Source organism: Sorex fumeus, unplaced genomic scaffold (assembly GCF_029834395.1).
Source record: "Sorex fumeus unplaced genomic scaffold, SorFum_2.1 ptg000044l, whole genome shotgun sequence".
Lineage (NCBI taxonomy): Eukaryota > Metazoa > Chordata > Mammalia > Eulipotyphla > Soricidae > Sorex > Sorex fumeus.
Genome location: NW_026606101.1, coordinates 66,802,374 through 66,822,479, shown reverse-complemented (window position 1 = coordinate 66,822,479; position 20,106 = coordinate 66,802,374). Strand labels below are relative to the sequence as shown.

Sequence of the window (20,106 nt, the reverse complement as noted above, 5' to 3'; positions counted from 1 at the left end):
TTATTTGTTGGTTTTATCTGGTTTGGAAATTCAGGCACCAATGTTTCTTCAGAAATGTTATGTACTATACTATCTACTCTCCCTGAAACTGCAATTATACTTTTGCTAGACTTCTTAGTCTTTACAAGTGATTCCAGTCTCTCTCTCTCTCTCTCTCTCTCTCTCTCTCTCTCTCTCTCTCTCTCTCTCTCTCTCTCTCTCTCTCTCTCTTCCCTTTTTCTGCCTGTGCTTCAAACTGGGTAAGTTTTACTGAGATTTGCTATCTAATAATTCCTAGAATATTATTAGGGAGTGGTGATGACTCCTAGGAATAGTGAAAAGAGGAAGCAAGATTGGTTTGATTTTCAAGTATCATAGTTTAGAGAACTAACTCAGTAGAGCTATAGCATGGATCCCTGAGGGACTGCTATTGAGATGGAACTGATACTTCTCAGAGGGATATGATAAAGCTGGTTGTAGGGTGGGGTGTCCAAAGAAGTGCAAGGCTGAGATCTGTTGCTGCTGAAGCAAAGGGCTGTTACTTACTGCTGTAGTAACAATGATGGAAACTAAACAGGAAGGAGGAAGTTCTTTCTCCCTACCTTCCAGTCTCTTTCTAATATCCTTTATTTGTAGAACCTAGTGAGATACAGCTACAGAGGAAAAATGTACTTTGTAGGGTCTGGGCCTTAGTACCATACAAGAAAATATAAGGATGAATTTGTTATTACTGTTGAGTTTAACTAAAAAAGTTTCATGTCAATATTTGTGTTAAATTATCAAAGCTACAACTTAGACCCAAAGTAATATCACCTGTATGCTTTGGTTTTGGGTGTTTGTTTGTTTTGTTTTGGGGCCATACCCCGTGATGCTTGAACTTACTCCTGGCTCAGTGCTCAAATACCACTTTTGGTGGTACTGGGGGAACCATATACAGTGCCCATGATCAAACCCGTGTCATCAGCATGCCAAGAAATTGATGCTGTGGTGATGGAACACAGGGCTTCATGGGATGGGGGCAGAGCCGGCCCTTCCCCCCCAACCCCTCTGAGATCCCGAGTTGCCACCCATGAACCTGGCTGCTGATTGAGCTGCTTATTGGCCATGATCCCAGAGACTCAGAAACAAAGCTTGGAACACAGCAGCTTTTGGCAGAAATCCCTCCAGATTTAATTATTAAAACTTTAGAATTCCAAAATTGCGAGGCCGCTTGTCATTATATGCAATTCATAATCAGCAACAGAAAATAAATTCTCTAATGCCTTTTCAGCAGATCTGAGTGTTGGGGTAAAATCCCAAATAATATTAGTGGATTTGGTGTCGAAATATAGAATGTAATCAAAGTAGAGAGAGAGTAACGTGGAAATCATTTGCCACACAGGTAGGGGGAGGGTGTGGGATACTGGCATCTTTTGGTGGTGAAAATGTGTACTGGTGAAGGGTTGGGTGTTTCATCATTGTATGACCGAGACTTAAACCGAAAACTTTGTAACTGCTCTCACAATGTTTCAATAAAAAAAGGGGGGGGGGGGGGAATTGATGCTAATATCTCCCCAGCCCTTGACCTTTTATGCTTTTACAGAACTTTAGATATTTGAAAAGTCTCAGGATACCATGCCATACCATTTTTCTGCTAAACTGTGATTACTGCACACGTCTTTTACAGGGATAATAAGTGCCTTTAAGAGGCTAGAGAGAGGAGCTGGAGCATGAGCTTTACATACTGAAGAGCAAGGTTCAATTCCCAGCACAGCATTGGTCCCTTAATTGCTACCATGTGTAGTCTAAAAACCAAACAAAAGAAAACAAAAGTGTCTTCACTATAGTTCATACACATACTTACTACAAAGTGAAAGAAAGAAAGAAAAAAAGAAAGAAAAGAAAGAAAGAAAGAAAGGAAGGTAGGTAGGTTTGGGATGGAATTTACAAACTAAGGATAGTAGATACCATCCCACTCCCCTTCCCCTTCCCCCACCATACTAGGACACCCCCCAATCATGAACAAAGTGGCATAAGTGAAGAACAGGCAAGAATTCAGTCTTCTCTCTACCTTCATTTCCTATTCATTGTCTAATGTAACCACAGCAAGAATAAGACCAGTTTCCTACTCTCGGGCAGGATAAGAACCAGTGTCACTGAAAAGCCAGCATTTTTTTGTTTGTTTATTTCTTCAACTCAAGCTCCCTTACCTAGCCCTATCATCTCTGTATTTTTTTTTTGTATTTTTTTGTTTGGGGGTCATACCCAATGGTGCTCAGGTAATACTACTGGTTCTGTGCTCAAGAATTTCTTCTAGAAGGACTAGGGGACCATATGACATGCCGGGAATCAAAACCAGGTCAATTGAGTACAAGGCAAGGGCTTTATCTGCTATACTATCTCTCCTGTCCCTCACCTCTAGTTTTCTAAGACACGTAGAAGACAAAAGTTTGCTGTTTTTATTTCATCTTATATAATATGCTTTTTACATATTAAGTTTTCTGAATATTGAAAGGTTTTTGTGGAATATTTATAAAACATTGAACACGAACAAGATTTTTTGTTTGGTTTTTGAGTTTTTTTGGGGGGTAGTAGAATTGGATACTCAAGAAATCTTTAGGAACTACTCCCAGTAGTGTTTAGGATACCATGTGGTTCTAGGGATCAAACCCTGAGTCCCAGTATGCAAAACATGTGCCTTGCCCTTTAAGCTATCTTCACCAACCCCACAAAGTATTTTTTTAATTAAAATATTTATTTTAGCTTTTAGATCACATAAACTCCATAAGTGTTCTGTTCATTAATGATGGAGGTTAACATTCTCCTTGTACCATGATTAGACCATAATTTCTTCATAATTTATTAGTAACTAATGACACCAAGCTCACAACATCTCAATTTTTGAATATATTTTAATATATTAGACTAGAATAAATTTGTTTACATCTGCATATACGATTTGTTATATAGCACTCTCAAACATCACAGAAAACAACATCAAAATGGCAGTGTAACTATTAATAACTGGCTATTAACAGATAATACTAAATAGGTATTCATTTTATGGGAGAATCTAGAATTTCCTGGTAATCTTCCCTCCTTCTTAAGTTTCTCCAGTAAAGTTTATAGCCAGCAAGGACAAAAACACTAGTCATAATTATTACCCCTCCAAAGATGTCATAAACACTGGGAAATATGTGTAATACTAGCAGCTGCAGAATCATAGCTACGACAATCTCCAGATGTTGTACTGTGCTGACCAAAGCTGGATGGAATTTGTCTAAGGCATAATAAACTCCTAAGAATGCTGCAGTAGAACAAACACAAATAGCAATGAGATAACTCCAGGTTTCCCCATCTAATGGGATGATTGGCTCTTGAAGAACAAACATAGTAGATAGTCCCCAGACTGTCCCAGTCCAACCAAAGGTAAAAAGTGCAGTCCACATGCTAATCTTCTCTTTGATGGATCTGTACACTATCATAGAAAGGGCAGTGGTCAGTCCAGCCATCACAGTCATAGTGTATCCAAAGGCTTCTTTCCAGGCGTTTAACAAAGAATTGTCTTCATCAACAATATTAGGGATCATGACAAGACAAACACCTAAGATGCTACAGACAACTGTAGCTATGTCAACATAAGCCATTTTCTCATCTACAAGTAAAAATGCCAGAATAGCACTGAAAACTGTTGTTGTGGCTCTCCACATAGTGGTTCCATTGCTAGGAGGAACTATTGAAAATGATGTATAAGCACAAGTAATAGAAATGACATTGCACACACCATAAAAGAAGAGTCGTAATCTGTATCCACTGGGTCCAAAGGGGGGCTCCTGATAGTAACACACAACCAACACTGATAAGATCTGCAAGACAGAACGGATGAAAATCAATTCTAGAGATGGGACTTTAGAACGATCAGAAACAAGCCTAGTGATAAGAGCTACACATCCATGAGCCAAAGCAGAACCAAATAGCACAATCCATGTCTTTCTTGACTGAAAAATATTTTTTTCTGCAAAACTCTGGAATTTTCCAATCTCGTTTGCCATTGGGTCTTCTGTTGGTAGAGGTCGGGTATTCATAGTTCCAAAGAGAGTTCTTCCTTTTCTTTTCATTTCACTTAGCAAGCTTTTCTTTGGATTTTCCTCCATGAAATTTCCATAATCTTCATTGATTTCTTCATATCGATCATCCCCAGGTTGGGGATAATGAGAAGTATATTTCACCATCACTGTGTTGGGATGTATTTTCACTCGTTTTTTAACTGGATATTTTTTGGTGGGAGATGTATCCATTTCTTCAGATAATCAGTTCTATTTAAAAGAAAATAAAAAGACATAGATATTCAGTTGAACTTTAGTTTAAATTTCATTCAGTAACAGAAAGTAAAGGTTGTAATAGGTTAATTTCTTTGTTTTTAAATAACAGGAAGAGACCATCTGGCTATATGCCTTACCAGATACAACCTAATTAAACTGTCTTTTTTTCACTCTCAAATATGCCCCCGTTTCTCATTGTGCTTATTCTTTGATTCATTTAGTTCTATTTCCTGTCTTTATGTAACAATTGATCTTTTTCACTCATTCACTTCCTATTTGTTGCCACCAATCCAACAAGGAAAGGATAGAAAAATAAGTAACAAGTTAGATCAAACCTTTCCAGTGTCTATTTATCTGTGCTATAAATTTTGAATAAAAGGTAAAGGTAAAGGCCCTCCCGTTGATTGTCGATTTGCTCGAGCGGGCCCAGTAATGTCTCCATTGGAGACTTTGTTGTTACTGTGTCTGGCATATCGAATACTCTCGGTAGCTTGCCGGGCTCTCCGAGAGGGGCGGAGGAATCAAACTCGGGTGGGCCATGTTGGCCACTTGTAAGGAGAACGCCCATAGGTTTTTTAAAATTCATTCTAGGCTTTCCATACAATTTCAGATACAGTGATTAAAACTAGGAATTTAATTTATTTAATTTATTCACATAAAAATTTATTTATTTATTTAATTTATTCACATAAAAATTTATTCAATTTATTTAATTTAATTCACATAAAAATTTATTCACATAAAAATTTATTCACATACATGAATTGTTCACATATATAATCTTTCTGATGAGCCATTGGACAACATGTACTAAAATTGAAATTGAAACTCCCTTTCAAGGATGGAGCAAATAGTGCAACAGGTAGGGCTTTTGCCTTGCATGTGTTGGGCCCATTTTTGATCCCTGGCATCCCATATGGTCCCATGTGCACTGCCAGGAATAATTCCTGCGTGCAGAGCCAGGAGTAACCCCTGAGCATTGGCAGTTGTGAAACAACAAGCCAAAAATAAAAAAAGGAAAAAAATAAACTGCCTTTTAATTCAGCAATACCAATTCTAACATTTTACCCCAAAGAAATTGTCACCAGATACTTAAAAACCGTATGTACTAAAAAAAAAAAAAAAAGGAAAAGTTAAACTTGTATTTCTTTATTTAACATTGTGAAAAATACAAAGGAAACCAAAAAGAAGGGGAGAGGGAAAAAACCTTTTTAAAAATTTTTTTAATTAGGGCGTTCGCCTTACAAGCGGCCAACATGGCCGACCCGAGTTCAATTCCTCCGCCCCTCTCAGAGAGCCGGCAAGCTACCGAGAGTATTCGATATGCCAAACACAGTAACAACAAAGTCTCCAATGGAGACATTACTGGGCCCGCTCGAGCAAATCGACGATCAACGGGAGGGCCTTTACCTTTACCTTTACCTTAAAAACTGGGTAATGGGACTGGAGCAATAGCACAGCGGGTAGGGCGTTTGCCTTGCACGCAGCCAACATGGCCGACCCGAGTTTGATTCCTCCGCCCCTCCGCCCCTCTCGGAGAGCCCGGCAAGCTACCGAGAGTATTCGATATGCCAGACACAGTAAAAACCAAGTCTCCAATGGAGACGTTACTGGGCCTGCTCGAGCAAATCGACGATCAACGGGAGGGCCTTTACCTTTTACCTTATTGAATCACAGTGATACATCTACAAAGTTGTTCATGATTGCACCCATCCCTTCACCAGTGTACTTTTCCTACTACCAATGGTCCCAGTTTCCCTCCCTTCCCCCACCCCCATGTCTGCTACTATGGCACTCTCCCCTCTTCCTTTCCCCTCTCCCCTCTCTCCTCTTTCTCTCCTCTTTCTATCCCCTCTCTCTCTCTCTCTCTCTCTCTCCCCCCCCCCTTGGTTCTTATGGTTTGCAATAAAGATAATGAAAGGGGGAAAAAAACTTTTTTAATATGTATTTTTTTTCACTACACCCCAAATACTCAGTGTTTACTCCTAGCTCTGCACTCAAGGATCACTTCTACCAGTGTTTTGGGGATCATATCAAGTGCCAAGATCAAACCAAGTCAGCCTGTGCCAGACAAGCACCCTAAGCTCTGTACTATCATTCCAGCTTCCGATGTACATTATTTTTGTGGGTGGGGGTCATATCTGAAGATGCTCAGAGGTTACTCCTGGCTCTGCATTTAGGAATTACTTCTGGCAGTGCTTGGGGGACCAAATGCAATGCAGATAATCAAATCCTGGCTGGTCACCAGCCAATCGAGCTCTTACCTGCTGCTATACTATCTCTCCATCCCCGCAATGTATACTTTTGATATCTTTATTTTTAATCACTATTGTTTACCAAAAAATTAAAACTAAATATGTTAATCTATTCTTTAAGAAAAACAGAGAGAGACAGTGGGGGTGGGGAATGTGTGATTAGGAGGGTTCCTTGTAGCTACTAAATGATCCTTCAAACAATGGAACTAATATATACATCTTTTGAAAACAGCTATGCACAAACGTTTATTGACATGAAAAGATGTTCATGATTTTGTTGGGTGAAAGAAAAACTAAAAACTTTTAAAGATTAAGTAAGGTAGTGCATATAAATAATTTGCCACCGTATTGGCATATAGCAATGTTAACCAAAAAAATCAGCTTTCTTCCCCTATAATTTACATTTTCTGAAGTTCCAGAGTATCTTCTACTAAATTATTCTTTCTTTGAGACCTGTATTTGTTCACTTATCTTTGTTTTCCTTCTTCTTAAGAACAATTTATTTCCTTCCTAGTCATTTCTCCCTTACCACCACCACCACCAACAAAAAGAAGACAGTAAACCTTTTTTATTTACTCCCTTTTTGACATATTCCCTTTAACTGGCCAAAAATTCATCAATTTTAGAATCATAAACTGGTTTATCATGGTCCAGAAATCAAATCCTATTTTGTATTTATCATGGTCCAGAAATCAAATCCTATTTTGTATTTTGACATCACCTGCATTGCCAAATGTTTCATTTCTATTTCCTCTTTTTTCTTAAAATCATCTCCTTCAGTGGGATGATTTTAAATAAAAAACTGGGGCTGAGGGATAGTACAGTGTATAAAGCATGTACAAAGTTGTGCACACAGCTAACCTGGGTTTGATTGCTGGTACCACATATGGTTCCCCAGGCCTACCAGGAAGTGAGTCCTGAGTGAAGCTGAGTGTGACCCAAAAAAGAAAAGTAAAACAAAACAAACATATCCATCAACAACAACTACACCTCCAAGCCTTTCAATTCCTAGTGTGAACCTTACTTCCACTTGCAGTCTTTTTATCTACTGAGCTACCTAGTGATCTGCCTAGTGAATTCCCAACCCCCCACCCCCAACTTTTGTCAGGATATTTCCATTTCAAATCATAAATTCAGTTTTACTAGTCCCAAAATGAATAGACTTGGTTTTCCAAATATATTTCCTATTCCTAATATTCTCATTTATGTTTATGAGACCACCACAGTTCAAAGATTAATGAATACTCAGGAGATTTGGGGAGAGTAGCATGCTGTTGGGCTGGAGAAATAATACAATAGGTAGGACACTTGCCTTGCACTCAGCTGATATGTATTCGATCTCCTAGCACCACCTATGATTCCCCAGGTACTGCCTGGAGTGATCCCTAAGAATCACTGGGTGTAGCATGCTCACCAAGCACTTGATAGTTATATATGTTTTCTCCACAACTTGCTGCATGCTTCTGTTGTGTAATGATGTGAAATTTCAAATTCTTGTTTCGAACAAAGTTGTATCATGAATTTCTTTTGAAGAAAATGTCTTGGAGGACTGAAGTGATAGTACAGTGGATAGGGCACTTTCCTTGTACATGGTTGACCTGGGTTTGATCCCCTGCATCCCATATGGTCCCCTTGCACTGCCAGAAATAATTCCTGAGTCCAGAGCAGGATTAACCCCTGAGCATCCCTCAGTGTGACCCAAAATCAAACCAAAAAAGATATCTTTGGTTTATGTTGTTGTCATTTTTGGTTTCAGGATCTCACCCAACTATGTTTAGAGCTTACCTTTAGCTCTGTGCTTATGGATTACTTCTGGCACTTCTAGGGAGACCGAAAAAAAAATTAAGATAAATTTCAGAGCAACCCAGATGGAATCATTCTAAGTTGGACAAAAGTTTGTTAAGCATCAGTCATTGCTTAGCAAACAACAGTCCATCTGTATATATTTTAAGAAACAAAAGTAAGGCACATACTCATTTCTTCTGTAATATTTAGATTAAAGCATCCTTGAAATAGGTACACAATCTGGGTTTAAGCCCTGGTACCACATATAGTCAGTTTGCCAAACCAGGCCAGGAGTGATCCCTGAGTGCAGAGAAAAGTAAGGCCTGAGCATAGCTAAGTGTGGGCCCAACCAAAAAAATTCCTTTTCAGTAAAAGTAGAAGGAACTATCAGATAAGACAATAACAATACCATCAGTAGCCATAGAGATACTTATATTTAGGTAGACATGCTAAGCACTCGGGCTGGAGCGATAGCACAGCGGGTAGGGCATTTGCCTTGCAAACGGCCAACATGGACAACCTGAGGGGGTATGGTGCCGCCAGTAGGTCAATCTGTACCTGTGAGGCGAGTGCATCAGCAGCCTGATGGTGCCTACAGACTTCCAGATACCATAAAGTTGCTACTGTGCCTATGGCCAGACCCCAAAAACTGGGAGCAAAGTTTACCAAGAAAGTAAACAGCCAAAAGTTAGGTATGTGGGAGACACACCCACAAACCACCTTGGGCTCAGCTATATAAATAATTGGAGGCATGGCCTCTCTGGTTCCTGATCAAACTGCTTAATGGCAATGATCCCAGAGACTCAGAAACAAATCTCGAAACTCAACAGCTTTTGGCAGAAATGCGTCCAGTCTCTGCAGTAGGTTACCGGCGCCGGGCCATCCCAGGTGGGAATAGGTTTCATGCCTTAGCCTGTTCCTCCTGGTGGCCCGGTGGCTGTCATCCTCCAGAGGCCGCTGGACAGGTTTGGGCCCCCAGTGACGAAACACGCGAGGCCTCACCAGATGGGGGTGGTGCCAGCCCTTTCCTCCCCATCCAAATGAGACCCTGAGTCGGCACCCACAAACAGCTTCTCTGGCTCCTGATCAAGCTGCTTAATGGCCATGATTCCAGAGACTCAGAAACAAATCTCGAAACCCAGCGGCTTTTGGTAGAAATGCGCCCGGACCCCACAGTAGGTTACTGTCGCCAGACCACCCCAGGAGGGAAAGGGTACTGTCCCTCCGCCTGCTCCCCCTAGGCAACTCAGTGGCTGCCATCTTCCAGAGGCCATTGGACAGTCAGGTGACGAGACATGTTGGGCCTCACGGTATGGGGGTGGAGCCGGCCCATTCCTCCCCCCCACAATGAGATCCTAAATCACCGCTCACGAAGGGCCTCTCTGGCTCCTGATCAAGCCACTTAATGGCCATGATCCAGAGTCTCAGAAACAAATCTCAGAACCTAACGGCTTTTGGCAGAAATGCATCCGGACCCCTCAGTAGGTTACTGTTGCTGGGCCACCCCAGGGGAGAAGGGGTGCTGTTCCTCCTCCTGCTCCCCCTTGGCGGCTCGGTGGCTGCCATCAACCAGAGGCCATTGGACAGTCAGGTTTGGGCCTGCAGTGACGAGACACACAGGGCCTCACGGGATGGGGGTGGAGCTGGCCCTTTCCTCCCAATCCCAATGAGGTCCCAAGCTGTCGCCCATGAACGGCCTCTCTGGCTCCTGATCAAGTCGTTTAATGGCCATGATCCCAGAGACTCAGAAACAAATCTCAGAACCCAGCAGGTTTTGGCAGAAATCCCTCCAGATTTAAGTGTTAAAATTTCGGAATTTCAAAATCGAGCAGCCACTACTGCAGCCCCACGACATCATATGTTATTCATAACCAGCAATACAAAACAAATTGTCTAGTGTTGCCTTTTCAAAAGATCTGAGTGTTGGGGTAAAATTACAAATAATAATGGTGGGTCTGGTATCAAAATATTGTCAAAATATCTAATCAAAGTAGAGAGAGAGTAATTGGAAATCATCTGCCCCACAGGTAGGGGGAGGGTGTGGGATGGGGGTGTGGTGGAGAATGGGCGCTGGTGAAGGTACAGGTGTTTCATTGTATGACCGAGACTTAAACTCAAAAGCTTTGTAACTGCTGTCACAGTGATTCAATAAATAAAATTATAAAAAAAAAAAGTAAGGTGGCGTTCATGTCCAATTCAATCAACTAATCAGTGGCTGAATAAATAGCAGTACTCCTACATTTAAAAAAAAAAATCATGGCTGACCCGAGTTCGATTCCTCTGCCCCTCTCAGAAAGCCCGGCAAGCTACTGAGAGTATCTCGCCCACACGGCAAAGCCTGGCAAGCTACCCATGGCATACTCAATATGCCAAACACAATAACAAGTGTCGCAATGGAGACGTTACTGGGCCCGCTCAAGCAAATCGATGAACAATGGGAGGACAGTGACAGCTAAGCACTAAGTGTAGTTAACTCATCTTTGAGAAGTCAAACCTTATTAGATTTCAGAATAGGGAGAGCATTAGGGAAGCATGAAAATAGTAACTTGGAGATGGCCAATGTCCTCCCTCCCTTTGGACTAGAAAATCTTAAGGTAAAGGAAGACAATTTAGGGAATTCATCTCTAGATATTACCGAACATATTCTGTGGGGGCATCAGGTAAGCCAGTTAAATTGTGGACTAGAACTCATTTAAAGATTTTTGTCTAGGTCATAGTGCCATGAATTAATCTTTTCTCCCTACTCTTCTCATTCTTTCCTGTTTCTTCACCTTATCTTTACAAAACTTTACCTACCTCCACTACAGTCCTCCGAGCTATAAACAGCGGTAGGGTGTTTGCCTGGCACGTGGCCGACCCGGCTGAGCCGGGTTCGATTCCTCTGTCCCTTTCGGAGAGCCCAGCAAGCTACCAAGAGTATCTCGTCCCCATGGCAAAGCCTGGCAAGCTACCCATGACATATTCGATATCCCAAACACAGTAACAACAAGTCTCACAATGGAGACGTTACTGGGCCCGCTCGAACAAATCGATGAACAATGGGAGGACAATGCTACAGTGCTACCTACTTCAACTCTACTCCTGTTCCCCACAGACACATCCTGACATTATAGCCTACAACCAGCTACTACTTTTTCATGCAAATGACCTCAGAAAGAGATAATTTGTTCATTGCCTTAAATGGATGATAGCATACTGTCACTCTCAGAATCACATTCTGCTTTCAAAATATATTTTTTAAAAAAAATTTCCCCTGAAATCCTAAGTTCATTGACAGGAAACAGATGATGAAAATATCTTTCCAAATATAGGAGAAAGACTTCAACCATGTGACCTTTCAGTGAGAATCCCACCCTACAACTTGGCCTCCTGCCATCCAAATTAAGACATATTGTTTCTTGTTATAGGCCTTTTTCCTTTTAATTTGGTGCTGAGCTTCTGCCTCCTTTGTCATTTTGTTCTTAGTGTATGACATAATGTTGAGTTTTTTCAATTCTTAAAACAAACGTGGGCTGGAGCGATAGCGATAGTAAGGCATTTGCCTTGCGCGCAGCCAGCCCGGCCAAGCCACGTTTGATTCCTCTGCCCCTCTCAGAGAGCCCGGCAAGCTGCCGAGAGTATCTCGCCTGCACGGCAAAGCCTAGCAAGCTACCCACGACATATTCAATATGCCAAATACAGTAACAACAAGTCTCAAAATGGAGACGTTACTGGGCCCGCTCTAGCAAAACAAATGTATAGGGACTCAACCTAGTAGTTACTAGGGTCCAGTAATGTTGAGGAGCCATACCAGCAATGCTGGGATGGGAGGGATGAGCACAGCAGATTGTGAAAGAATACAGAAGAAATAAATCAAGTGCATTCATGTTTGCTTCTTAAATGTTCTATTCTGACATCATCTAGGGAGAGAAACTATTAAGACTTAGAGTGAAATTTAAAGGTTTATCTCATTCATTCATACTTTCCTCAGATCAACATGCTGTTTGATTTTGAAAGGATTTGAGGAAACCATTAAATTATTGTTAAAGGGAAAATGAAACCATAGGAATTATCCAGCCCAGATGTTTCCAAGCACCTGGGATGTGCTCTTTGGGATTGTTTGGTCCTAAATAAGGCTCTACAGTCTCTATAGTGAAAGTTATGTTTTTTAATCCTCTCTATTTTGAGGCGTATACTACATTTTTTTAAATTTAAAGATCACAGCAACTCTAAAATGGTATTATAATTTCCATGTTCCCAGTGGAGAAATAGATGTTAGATAATTTGACAGTCAGTAGATGACATAGCCAATTATTGCTATGTAGAGCCAAGATTCAAACTCAGGTTTCCTAGCCCTTTTCTATACCACACTGCAAGGAATAATAATAATTCTTTCCTCCCCAGCTCCCAGCCCCATCCAGATGTTCAAAGTATAATCCCCAGAATTTGTGAATGGCTTCTATGACAAGGAATTTACTGACTTTATTTGTTTTGAGGGTGAAAATGTTTGGGCCACACCCAGCATTGCTCAGGAGCTACTCCTAGTTCTGTGCTCTGAGGAACTATATAATGTCAGGGATCAAACCTGGGACCAGCATGCAAAGCAAATTCTTTAACCCCTATACTATCTCTCTGACCCTCAACTGACTTTATTTTTACTTGGGGGAGGGGAAGTTTAGGCCATACCTGGCAATATTCGGGGGCTACTCATGGTTCTACAGTCAGAAATACTCCTAGCAGTGCCCTGAGGACCATATGGGATGCTGGGGACCAAACCCAGGTCAACTGCATGCAAGGCAAACGCCCTCCCTGCTATACTATTGCTCCCACCCCTCAACTGACTTGAATATAAGGAAATTATCCTGGGTTATCTAAATTAGACCTAACATAATCACTATTTGTAGCACTGTTCTCCCGTTGTTCACCGATTTGTTCAAGCAGGCACCAGTAACATCTCCATTGTGAGACTTGTTGTTACTGTTTTTGGCATATCGAATATGTCACGGGTAGCTTGCCAGGCTCTGCCGAGCAGGCAGGATACTCTCGGTAGCTTGCCGGGCTCTTCTAAAGGGACAGAGGAGTCCAACCCGGGTTGGCTGCATGTGAGGCAAATGCCCTACCTGCTGTGCTATCACTTCAACCCCACATACTCACAAGTCTTTAAAAAGAGAAGATTGGGAAAATGTGACTTCAGAAGCAAGACTGGAATGATGCAATGTGAGGACACAGCCTCTCTCACTGGCACTGAAAATAGGAGTTGTGTGCCAAGAAATGTGGGCAGCCTCTAAATACTGGAAAAAAAGAAGAAACGGTTCCTACTCTAGAGGTTTCAGAAAGAAGAAAATACTGCCAACACTTTGGATTTAGTTCAGTCTAACCATATTGGACCACTGATTAACAAAACTATGATATTAAATGTGTTGTTTTAAGCCACCAAGTTTATGATACTTTGTTAGAACAGGAAACTGCCAAATCATTAGTCTACAAATGTCTAAGAATCAGATTTGTATTCATAAAAGAGTCTTACACAGTACAGGTATGGCGAAAATAGATCAAAAAATCTATCTGCATATAAACCCATCACTTTCCTAGAAAAGAAATATTTGCCTTCTTAAATATCTAGGAAAATATTAAGTCTGCAGAGTTCTGAGTCAAATGACATGGCATGATTTTAACCCAAGATAAACTTAACCTGTTGACTTGCTATCCCTCTATGATTCTGTGTGAAATGCCTGCTTTGAAGAACTGCATGTATGTGAATCATCTACCAAAAACAATTAATTTGGGGTAGTAGACATAGGACAGCAGGTGAGGCACTTTTCTTACACACAGCTGACCTGCTTTGATTCCCGTCATCACATATGATTCCCCAGGCACTCCCAGGAGAGATCCCTGAATGCAGCGCAGAAGTAAACCCAGAGCACTGCCAGGTGTGACCCAAAAACAGAATCCCTTATAAGCTATAAAGACTATCGGAATCTGCTAAATTCCTATCTCTCGGACCACATCTTGTTCCATTCTCTCCCATTTGCTCATAACTCTTCAATTACACTGGCCTTCTAGAAGCATTCCAAATTAGATCCTCTTTAGAATTTTTTGCTTGCTTTTTTTGTCTGGTGTTTCTGATCCTAACCCTTGACTTACATGGTTTCATTTTCATTCACGATCACGACCATCCTGTTATTCGTCGATTGCCTCGAGCGGGCCCCAGTAACGTCTCCGTCCTAGCCCTGAGATTTTTAAAAAAGTGCCAAATTCAAGGCTCTTTCAGAGTTAGGAGAATGAGACCCATCATTGTTACTGGTATTTGGCATATTGGGTACGCCATGGGGAGTTTGCCAGACTCTGCCCCGTGCGGGCAGGTTACATTCGGTAGCCTGCCAGTTTGTCCAAAGTAGGAATGAGATAATAAGATGTCGCACGGCCACAAATGCGACCGTGCACTTCCGGGAGCTGGGTTTTATAGTCTCTGAGTCTTGGCCGTTGATGGGATTACATAGTGCCAGGGGGCCAGTTGGTGCGTGTGACCCCCACCTACTGGAATTTGGAGGATCTGGGTGGAGGATGCTCAGCCCCGATCCGAGTAGGCTTGGAGATCTCAGCCCCGGGACCCGCGTGCCTTTGTTCCTCTGCCAGTACCTTCATGTGTGCAGAGTGTGGTCTCAGCATAGTGGTGGCTGGTTCTGGAGGTCTTCGGCTGCCGGAGCCCTGGTCAGGGCGGGGAGGAAGACTCAACCCGCTCCCCTCCAAGGGGCCCCGGCGAGGACAGCCAGGCGCGGGGGCAGGAGACTCTCATTTTCATTAAATTATCTCAAATTTTAAATTAAAATGTGTCTGTTTTTAAAAATCTATAGGACAAAAGTAGTTCACTTTTTAAATATAGTCACTTTTTTAGTGCTTTGTATATGAGGAATCATAGTATAATTTTGGATAAGGAGTTCACTTTTTGAAAAATAATTGCGGGACTGGAGTGATAGCTCAGCAGGTAGGGAGTTTGCCTTGCATGCAGCTGACCCAGGTTCGATTCCCAGCATCCCATGTGGTCTCCCAAGCACCACCAGGAGTAATTCCTGAGTGCAGAGCCAGGAGTAACCCCTGTGCTCACCCCAGGTGTGACCCAAAAAGCAAAAAATAAATACATAAAAAATAAATACATAAAAAAATACATAAAAAACAAAAGAAAAAAAGAAACAGAAAACAAAAAAGAAAAGAAATACATAAAAACAATTTTTAAATGTATAAAAATTTAAAAATTAAAAATTGCTTGGCCAGAGTGATAGTATAGCAGGTAGGCACTTGCTTTTCCCATGACCAACCTGGTTCAATCCTAGGCATCCCGTATGGTCCCTCAAGCACTGCTGAGAGTGATTCCTGAGTGCAGAGAACAAAGTAACTCCTGAGCATTGCTGAGTGTGGCCCTCCAAAAACTAAAAGAAAGTAAAAATAAAATTGCCACTAGGGCTGAAACAAGAATAGCGAGCATTTACTTTGCATGCAGCCAACCAAGGTTCAATCCCCAGCACCACTTAAAGTCCCTCAAGCACCGCAAGGACTGATCCCTGAGCACAGAGCCAAGAGTAATTCCTGAGCACTGCTAGGTGTGGCCCTAAGACAAAAACAAAATTTTTGCCATAACTTTCTGTAGAAAATAATACTGTCTTCTCAAGGCTGGAGCAACAGTACAGGGGTAAGTTGCTTTCCTTGTATACGGCGGAGCCCCAGGTTTGTTCACTGATACCATATATGGTCTCTCAAGCCCTCCAGGAGTGATCCCTGAGCTCAGAGCCAGGGATCTGAGTAAGCCCTGAGCACTTCCAGGTGTGTTACAAAAACAAAAACAAAACAACAGACAATTAAAAAAATATATACATATACTGTCTTCTCAAGCAATACAAAAGCTCAAGCTAGAAGTACAAATACTAAAATGAAACCTAAAACAAATCTGGAGTTTCACATAGCTGATTGTAAATGATCTTATTCAAGTTTTCCTGTTTTCGTTTTATGCTATTATATACCACAGTATATTAATGGGGGATAGTCTGAAGCAAAAGGTGAGGTCAGGAAAGGGATAGAAAATGGGAAGCAGGTTTGTGAGTTGGTCGGAAGTTAGAGGTGGGGGGCCAGAGCAACAGTACAGTGGGTAGGATGTTTGCCTTGCACACTGCAGACCTGGGTTCAATCCCCATCATTCCATATGGTCCCCCTAAGCACCACCAGGAGTAATTCCTGAGTGCAGAGCTGGGAGTAACCCCTTAGCATCGATTGCTGTGACCCAAAAAGAAAAAAAAGTTAGAGGTGGAATAAACATTCCAGCTTGACATGATCCTGGAAGTAGCTGGTCTTGCTATTTGCATTATAGACAAAATTGAAATGAGAAACCTCCATCTTCTATATATGGTAATGACTTTAGTAGATTTTAATGAACAATGCATACTAGGAAAGGAAAAGGTTAACTGAGATTGACAAAAAATATTTCATGCGGTTGGGGCCAGAGCTATAGTACAGCAAGTGGGGTGTTTGCCTTACAAGTGGCCAATCTGGTTTCGATCCCTGGCATCCCATATTGTCTCCTGTGCACTACCAGGAATAATTCCTGAGTGCAAAGACAGAAGTTACCCCTGAGCATCAATGGGTGTGACCAAAAAAAAGTGGTTTTTTTATGTGGCAGTTTTAAAACAAGCAGGTTGCTTTGGATTGTGTGAAAGTGATGATGCCTAATTTGGAACAGAGCAGTTTATGTTGTACCATTTTAAAATCCGTTCTGGCACACTATGATAAATGTGTCGGCTGACAGCTAAGAACTTGCTGGAATGCAAGAGTCTTTCACCATTTATATCGAGACTTCTTCCAGGAAAGAGATTTCTAATCTCTTAGCAGTGGACTTCTCAATTTGCATAAAATATGCCATCCTTGATGACTGCATATTTGTCATCTACCTCTCCCTCTCTTACAATCTTGAAAACAAACAAACAAACCAAAAAAAAAACCAGGAAGAAACAATTTGTAATGAATCAACATCTTTAAAATTCATCGTACTGGAAAAATTTGTTAGGAGTGGTAGGGTTCCTCACATACGTCCTTTGCTGTTTCTATGATCTTTTTTTGTATGCATCTAAGTGGGTCTTTTTAAAATTATTTTTTAATTGAATCACCAGTTACAAAGCTGTTCATGGCCAGGTTTCAGTCATACAGTGTTCCAATACTCATCCCTCCACCAGTGTACATTTTTCACCACCAATGTCCCCAGTTTCCCTCCCACCACCCTTCCCCCAGCTTGAATCTAAGTGTTTAAATCATTAACTCATATAGATTATAATTAAATGGAAAACAGATCACAGGGCTGTTCTGATATGCTTGTTAAACTTGACCTATACTTGACCTAATTCTCATGAAAGAAGATCAAACAGTTCTGCTGAATTCAAAGACTGCCAACCTCCAGTGTTTGTACCAGTCCCTGAACAAAAAAAGGAAGCCTCAGGACCAATCCAGCCTATTCTCTGATCTCTCTAACACTATATACACTACATGCTTGCATTTGCCGAGTTTTTTCCTGTATTTATCCACAATAAAGTCAAGCTTTAAAACCCTTCTTTAGGCCAAGACTTATGGAAATTGCACATGAGTTAGATTAAATAGCTTCAAATTTAGAGTAGATTCTTCACACTATTACATGGAGAAATCACTCAGTGAAATTGCAACTCAATCACATCTTCCCATACATCACAGTTCATTAAAATAAAATAAAGCAACTCATACATAGTGACCAGAAGACATCTTGTTTCAGGCTACAACTGTGTTGTTGGTTTTTTTAATTGATTTTTTTTGGTGCTGATGCTGAGGGTCAAACCCAGGACCTCACACATGCAAGGTAGGTTCTGTATTACTAATTACATCCCCAAGTTCAGATCTCCCCCTCTCTCCCCCTCCTCCCTCTTCTCCCTCCCTTCTTCTTTCTCCCTCCCTCCATTCTCCTATCCCCAATGGTGTTCAGGGCTTATTCCTGACTGTACTCAGGCAAGGCTCGGAACTGAATGCAGTACCAGGTATAGAACCTGAGTCAGTTGCATGCAGAATTTCACCTTACCTGCTATACTGTCTCTCTTGTCTCTCTAGCCCCAAGCTATTTACTATTAACTTCCACAATTTTTACACAGATATGCTTCCTAGTGGGCTTTTACAGACACTTTTAAGTTCCAAGGTGTGTATATGTGCGCGCGCGCGCGTGTGTGTGTGTGTGTGTGTGTGTGTGTGTGTGCTTATTCATAAAATGCCTGTGCTTAACCATCAAGTTCCCATCCAGGTTTTCTTTCTATATTTAATCATCTTTGGAGATCCATATGAATTACCAGATTTTATTATTTTAATTACCATCCAAGGAGGTTAAAAATGAGAATTAACATAAAACTGACCATCTCAATTCATTTTCAACAAAATGTTCGATAGTTTTTTTAAAAGATGCAGAAAACATTTTTGCATTCCTTTATTATGTGAAAACTAAATTAGAAACAATCCCTAGAATTCTGCAAGTTTTATGGAAACCTTTTCGTTTATAGTCAGAACAACAGCATTCAACTAGGAGGCAAGCAATTGGGAAGCAGTTGCTCTCTTACATGTAATGATCCTTGAGGAAGTCTCTCCATGTCTGCAAATCAGACGCCTCCATCACAAAATGAAAGGAACTACAAACAGGCCATCTCAAATATCCTTTCCCGGGAGGTTGCTCCCATAAAGCCATGAATCAGATTAATACATTCCAAACCGTTTGGAATCAGAGACTTTAAAGTATAGCATTCTTAAAATTTAGAATAATAGCACTGTAGCACTGTCCTTCCGTCATTCATCGATTTGCTCGAGCGGGCCCAGTAACGTCTCCATTGTGAGATTTGTTGTTACTGTGTTTGGCATATTGAATATGTCCCAGGTAGCTTGCCAGGCTTTGCTGTGCAGGCGGGATACTCTTAGTAGCTTGCCAGGCTTTCCGAGAGGGGTGTAGGAATTGAACCCGGCTCAGCCTGGCTGGCCTCGTGCAAGGCAAACGCCTTACCACTGTGCTATCACTCCACCCTTCGAATAGTATATAGCTTAAAATTTAGAATAGTGTATAGCATTCTTAAATTTTCTACTTTTTTGTATATTCCTATTTAACAGCTTCTTTATAAGCCATAAGACAGCTTTTCTGGGGTGTATTTTCCATTTCTTTTTTTTTTCTTAAATTTTTATTAGTGAAACACCATGAGGTACAGTTGTAGACTTACAAATTTTTGTGCTTGGGTTTCAGTTATACAACGATCAAATACCCATCACTCCACCAGTGCCCATTCTCCACCACCACCAGTCCCAGTATCCCTCCCACTCCCCTTCCCCCCATCCCACCCTACCACTGTGGCAGGGCATTCCCTTTTGTTATCTCTCTCCTTTTGAGTGTTGTGGTTAGCAAAAGAGACATTGAGTGGCAATCATTTTCGGACTATAGTCTACTCTCATCATGCATTTCCCATCCTGTGAGGAACCTTCTAACACCCTTTATTTGGTGCTCCTTTCTCTATCTGAGCTGCCTTTTCCCCTCGCGTGTGTGGCTGTCCTCAAAGCCATGGAGTAATCCTCCTGGTACTTATCTCGGCGATTCTTGGGTGTTAGTCTCCTTTTCTTGCTATTCTTTTTCAACTTGCTTTTTCAATTTCTCCAAGATCTCTTTTGGAGTTGTGGAGATCTTCAATAATTTGGGGCTGAAGTGCTAGTACTGTGGGTAAGGCACTCAGCATTCCATATGGTCCCCCAGCCCCACCAGGAGTGATTCCTGAACATTG

General features: G+C 41.4%; 1 protein-coding gene across 1 annotated transcript in view; it reads right to left on the bottom strand.

The window, feature by feature from the left end:
• Positions 1-2,982: 2,982 nt before the first annotated feature.
• The window catches only part of SLC35G2 (solute carrier family 35 member G2), a 35,034-nt gene continuing 17,910 nt past the window's right edge, over positions 2,983-20,106 (bottom strand). Inside the window, exon 2 of the mRNA XM_056121527.1 lies at positions 2,983-4,274. Within this exon, the coding sequence (XP_055977502.1) occupies positions 3,015-4,256 (1,242 nt within the window). The 5' untranslated portion in view covers positions 4,257-4,274 and the 3' untranslated portion in view covers positions 2,983-3,014. The remainder of the gene's footprint in view (positions 4,275-20,106) is intronic.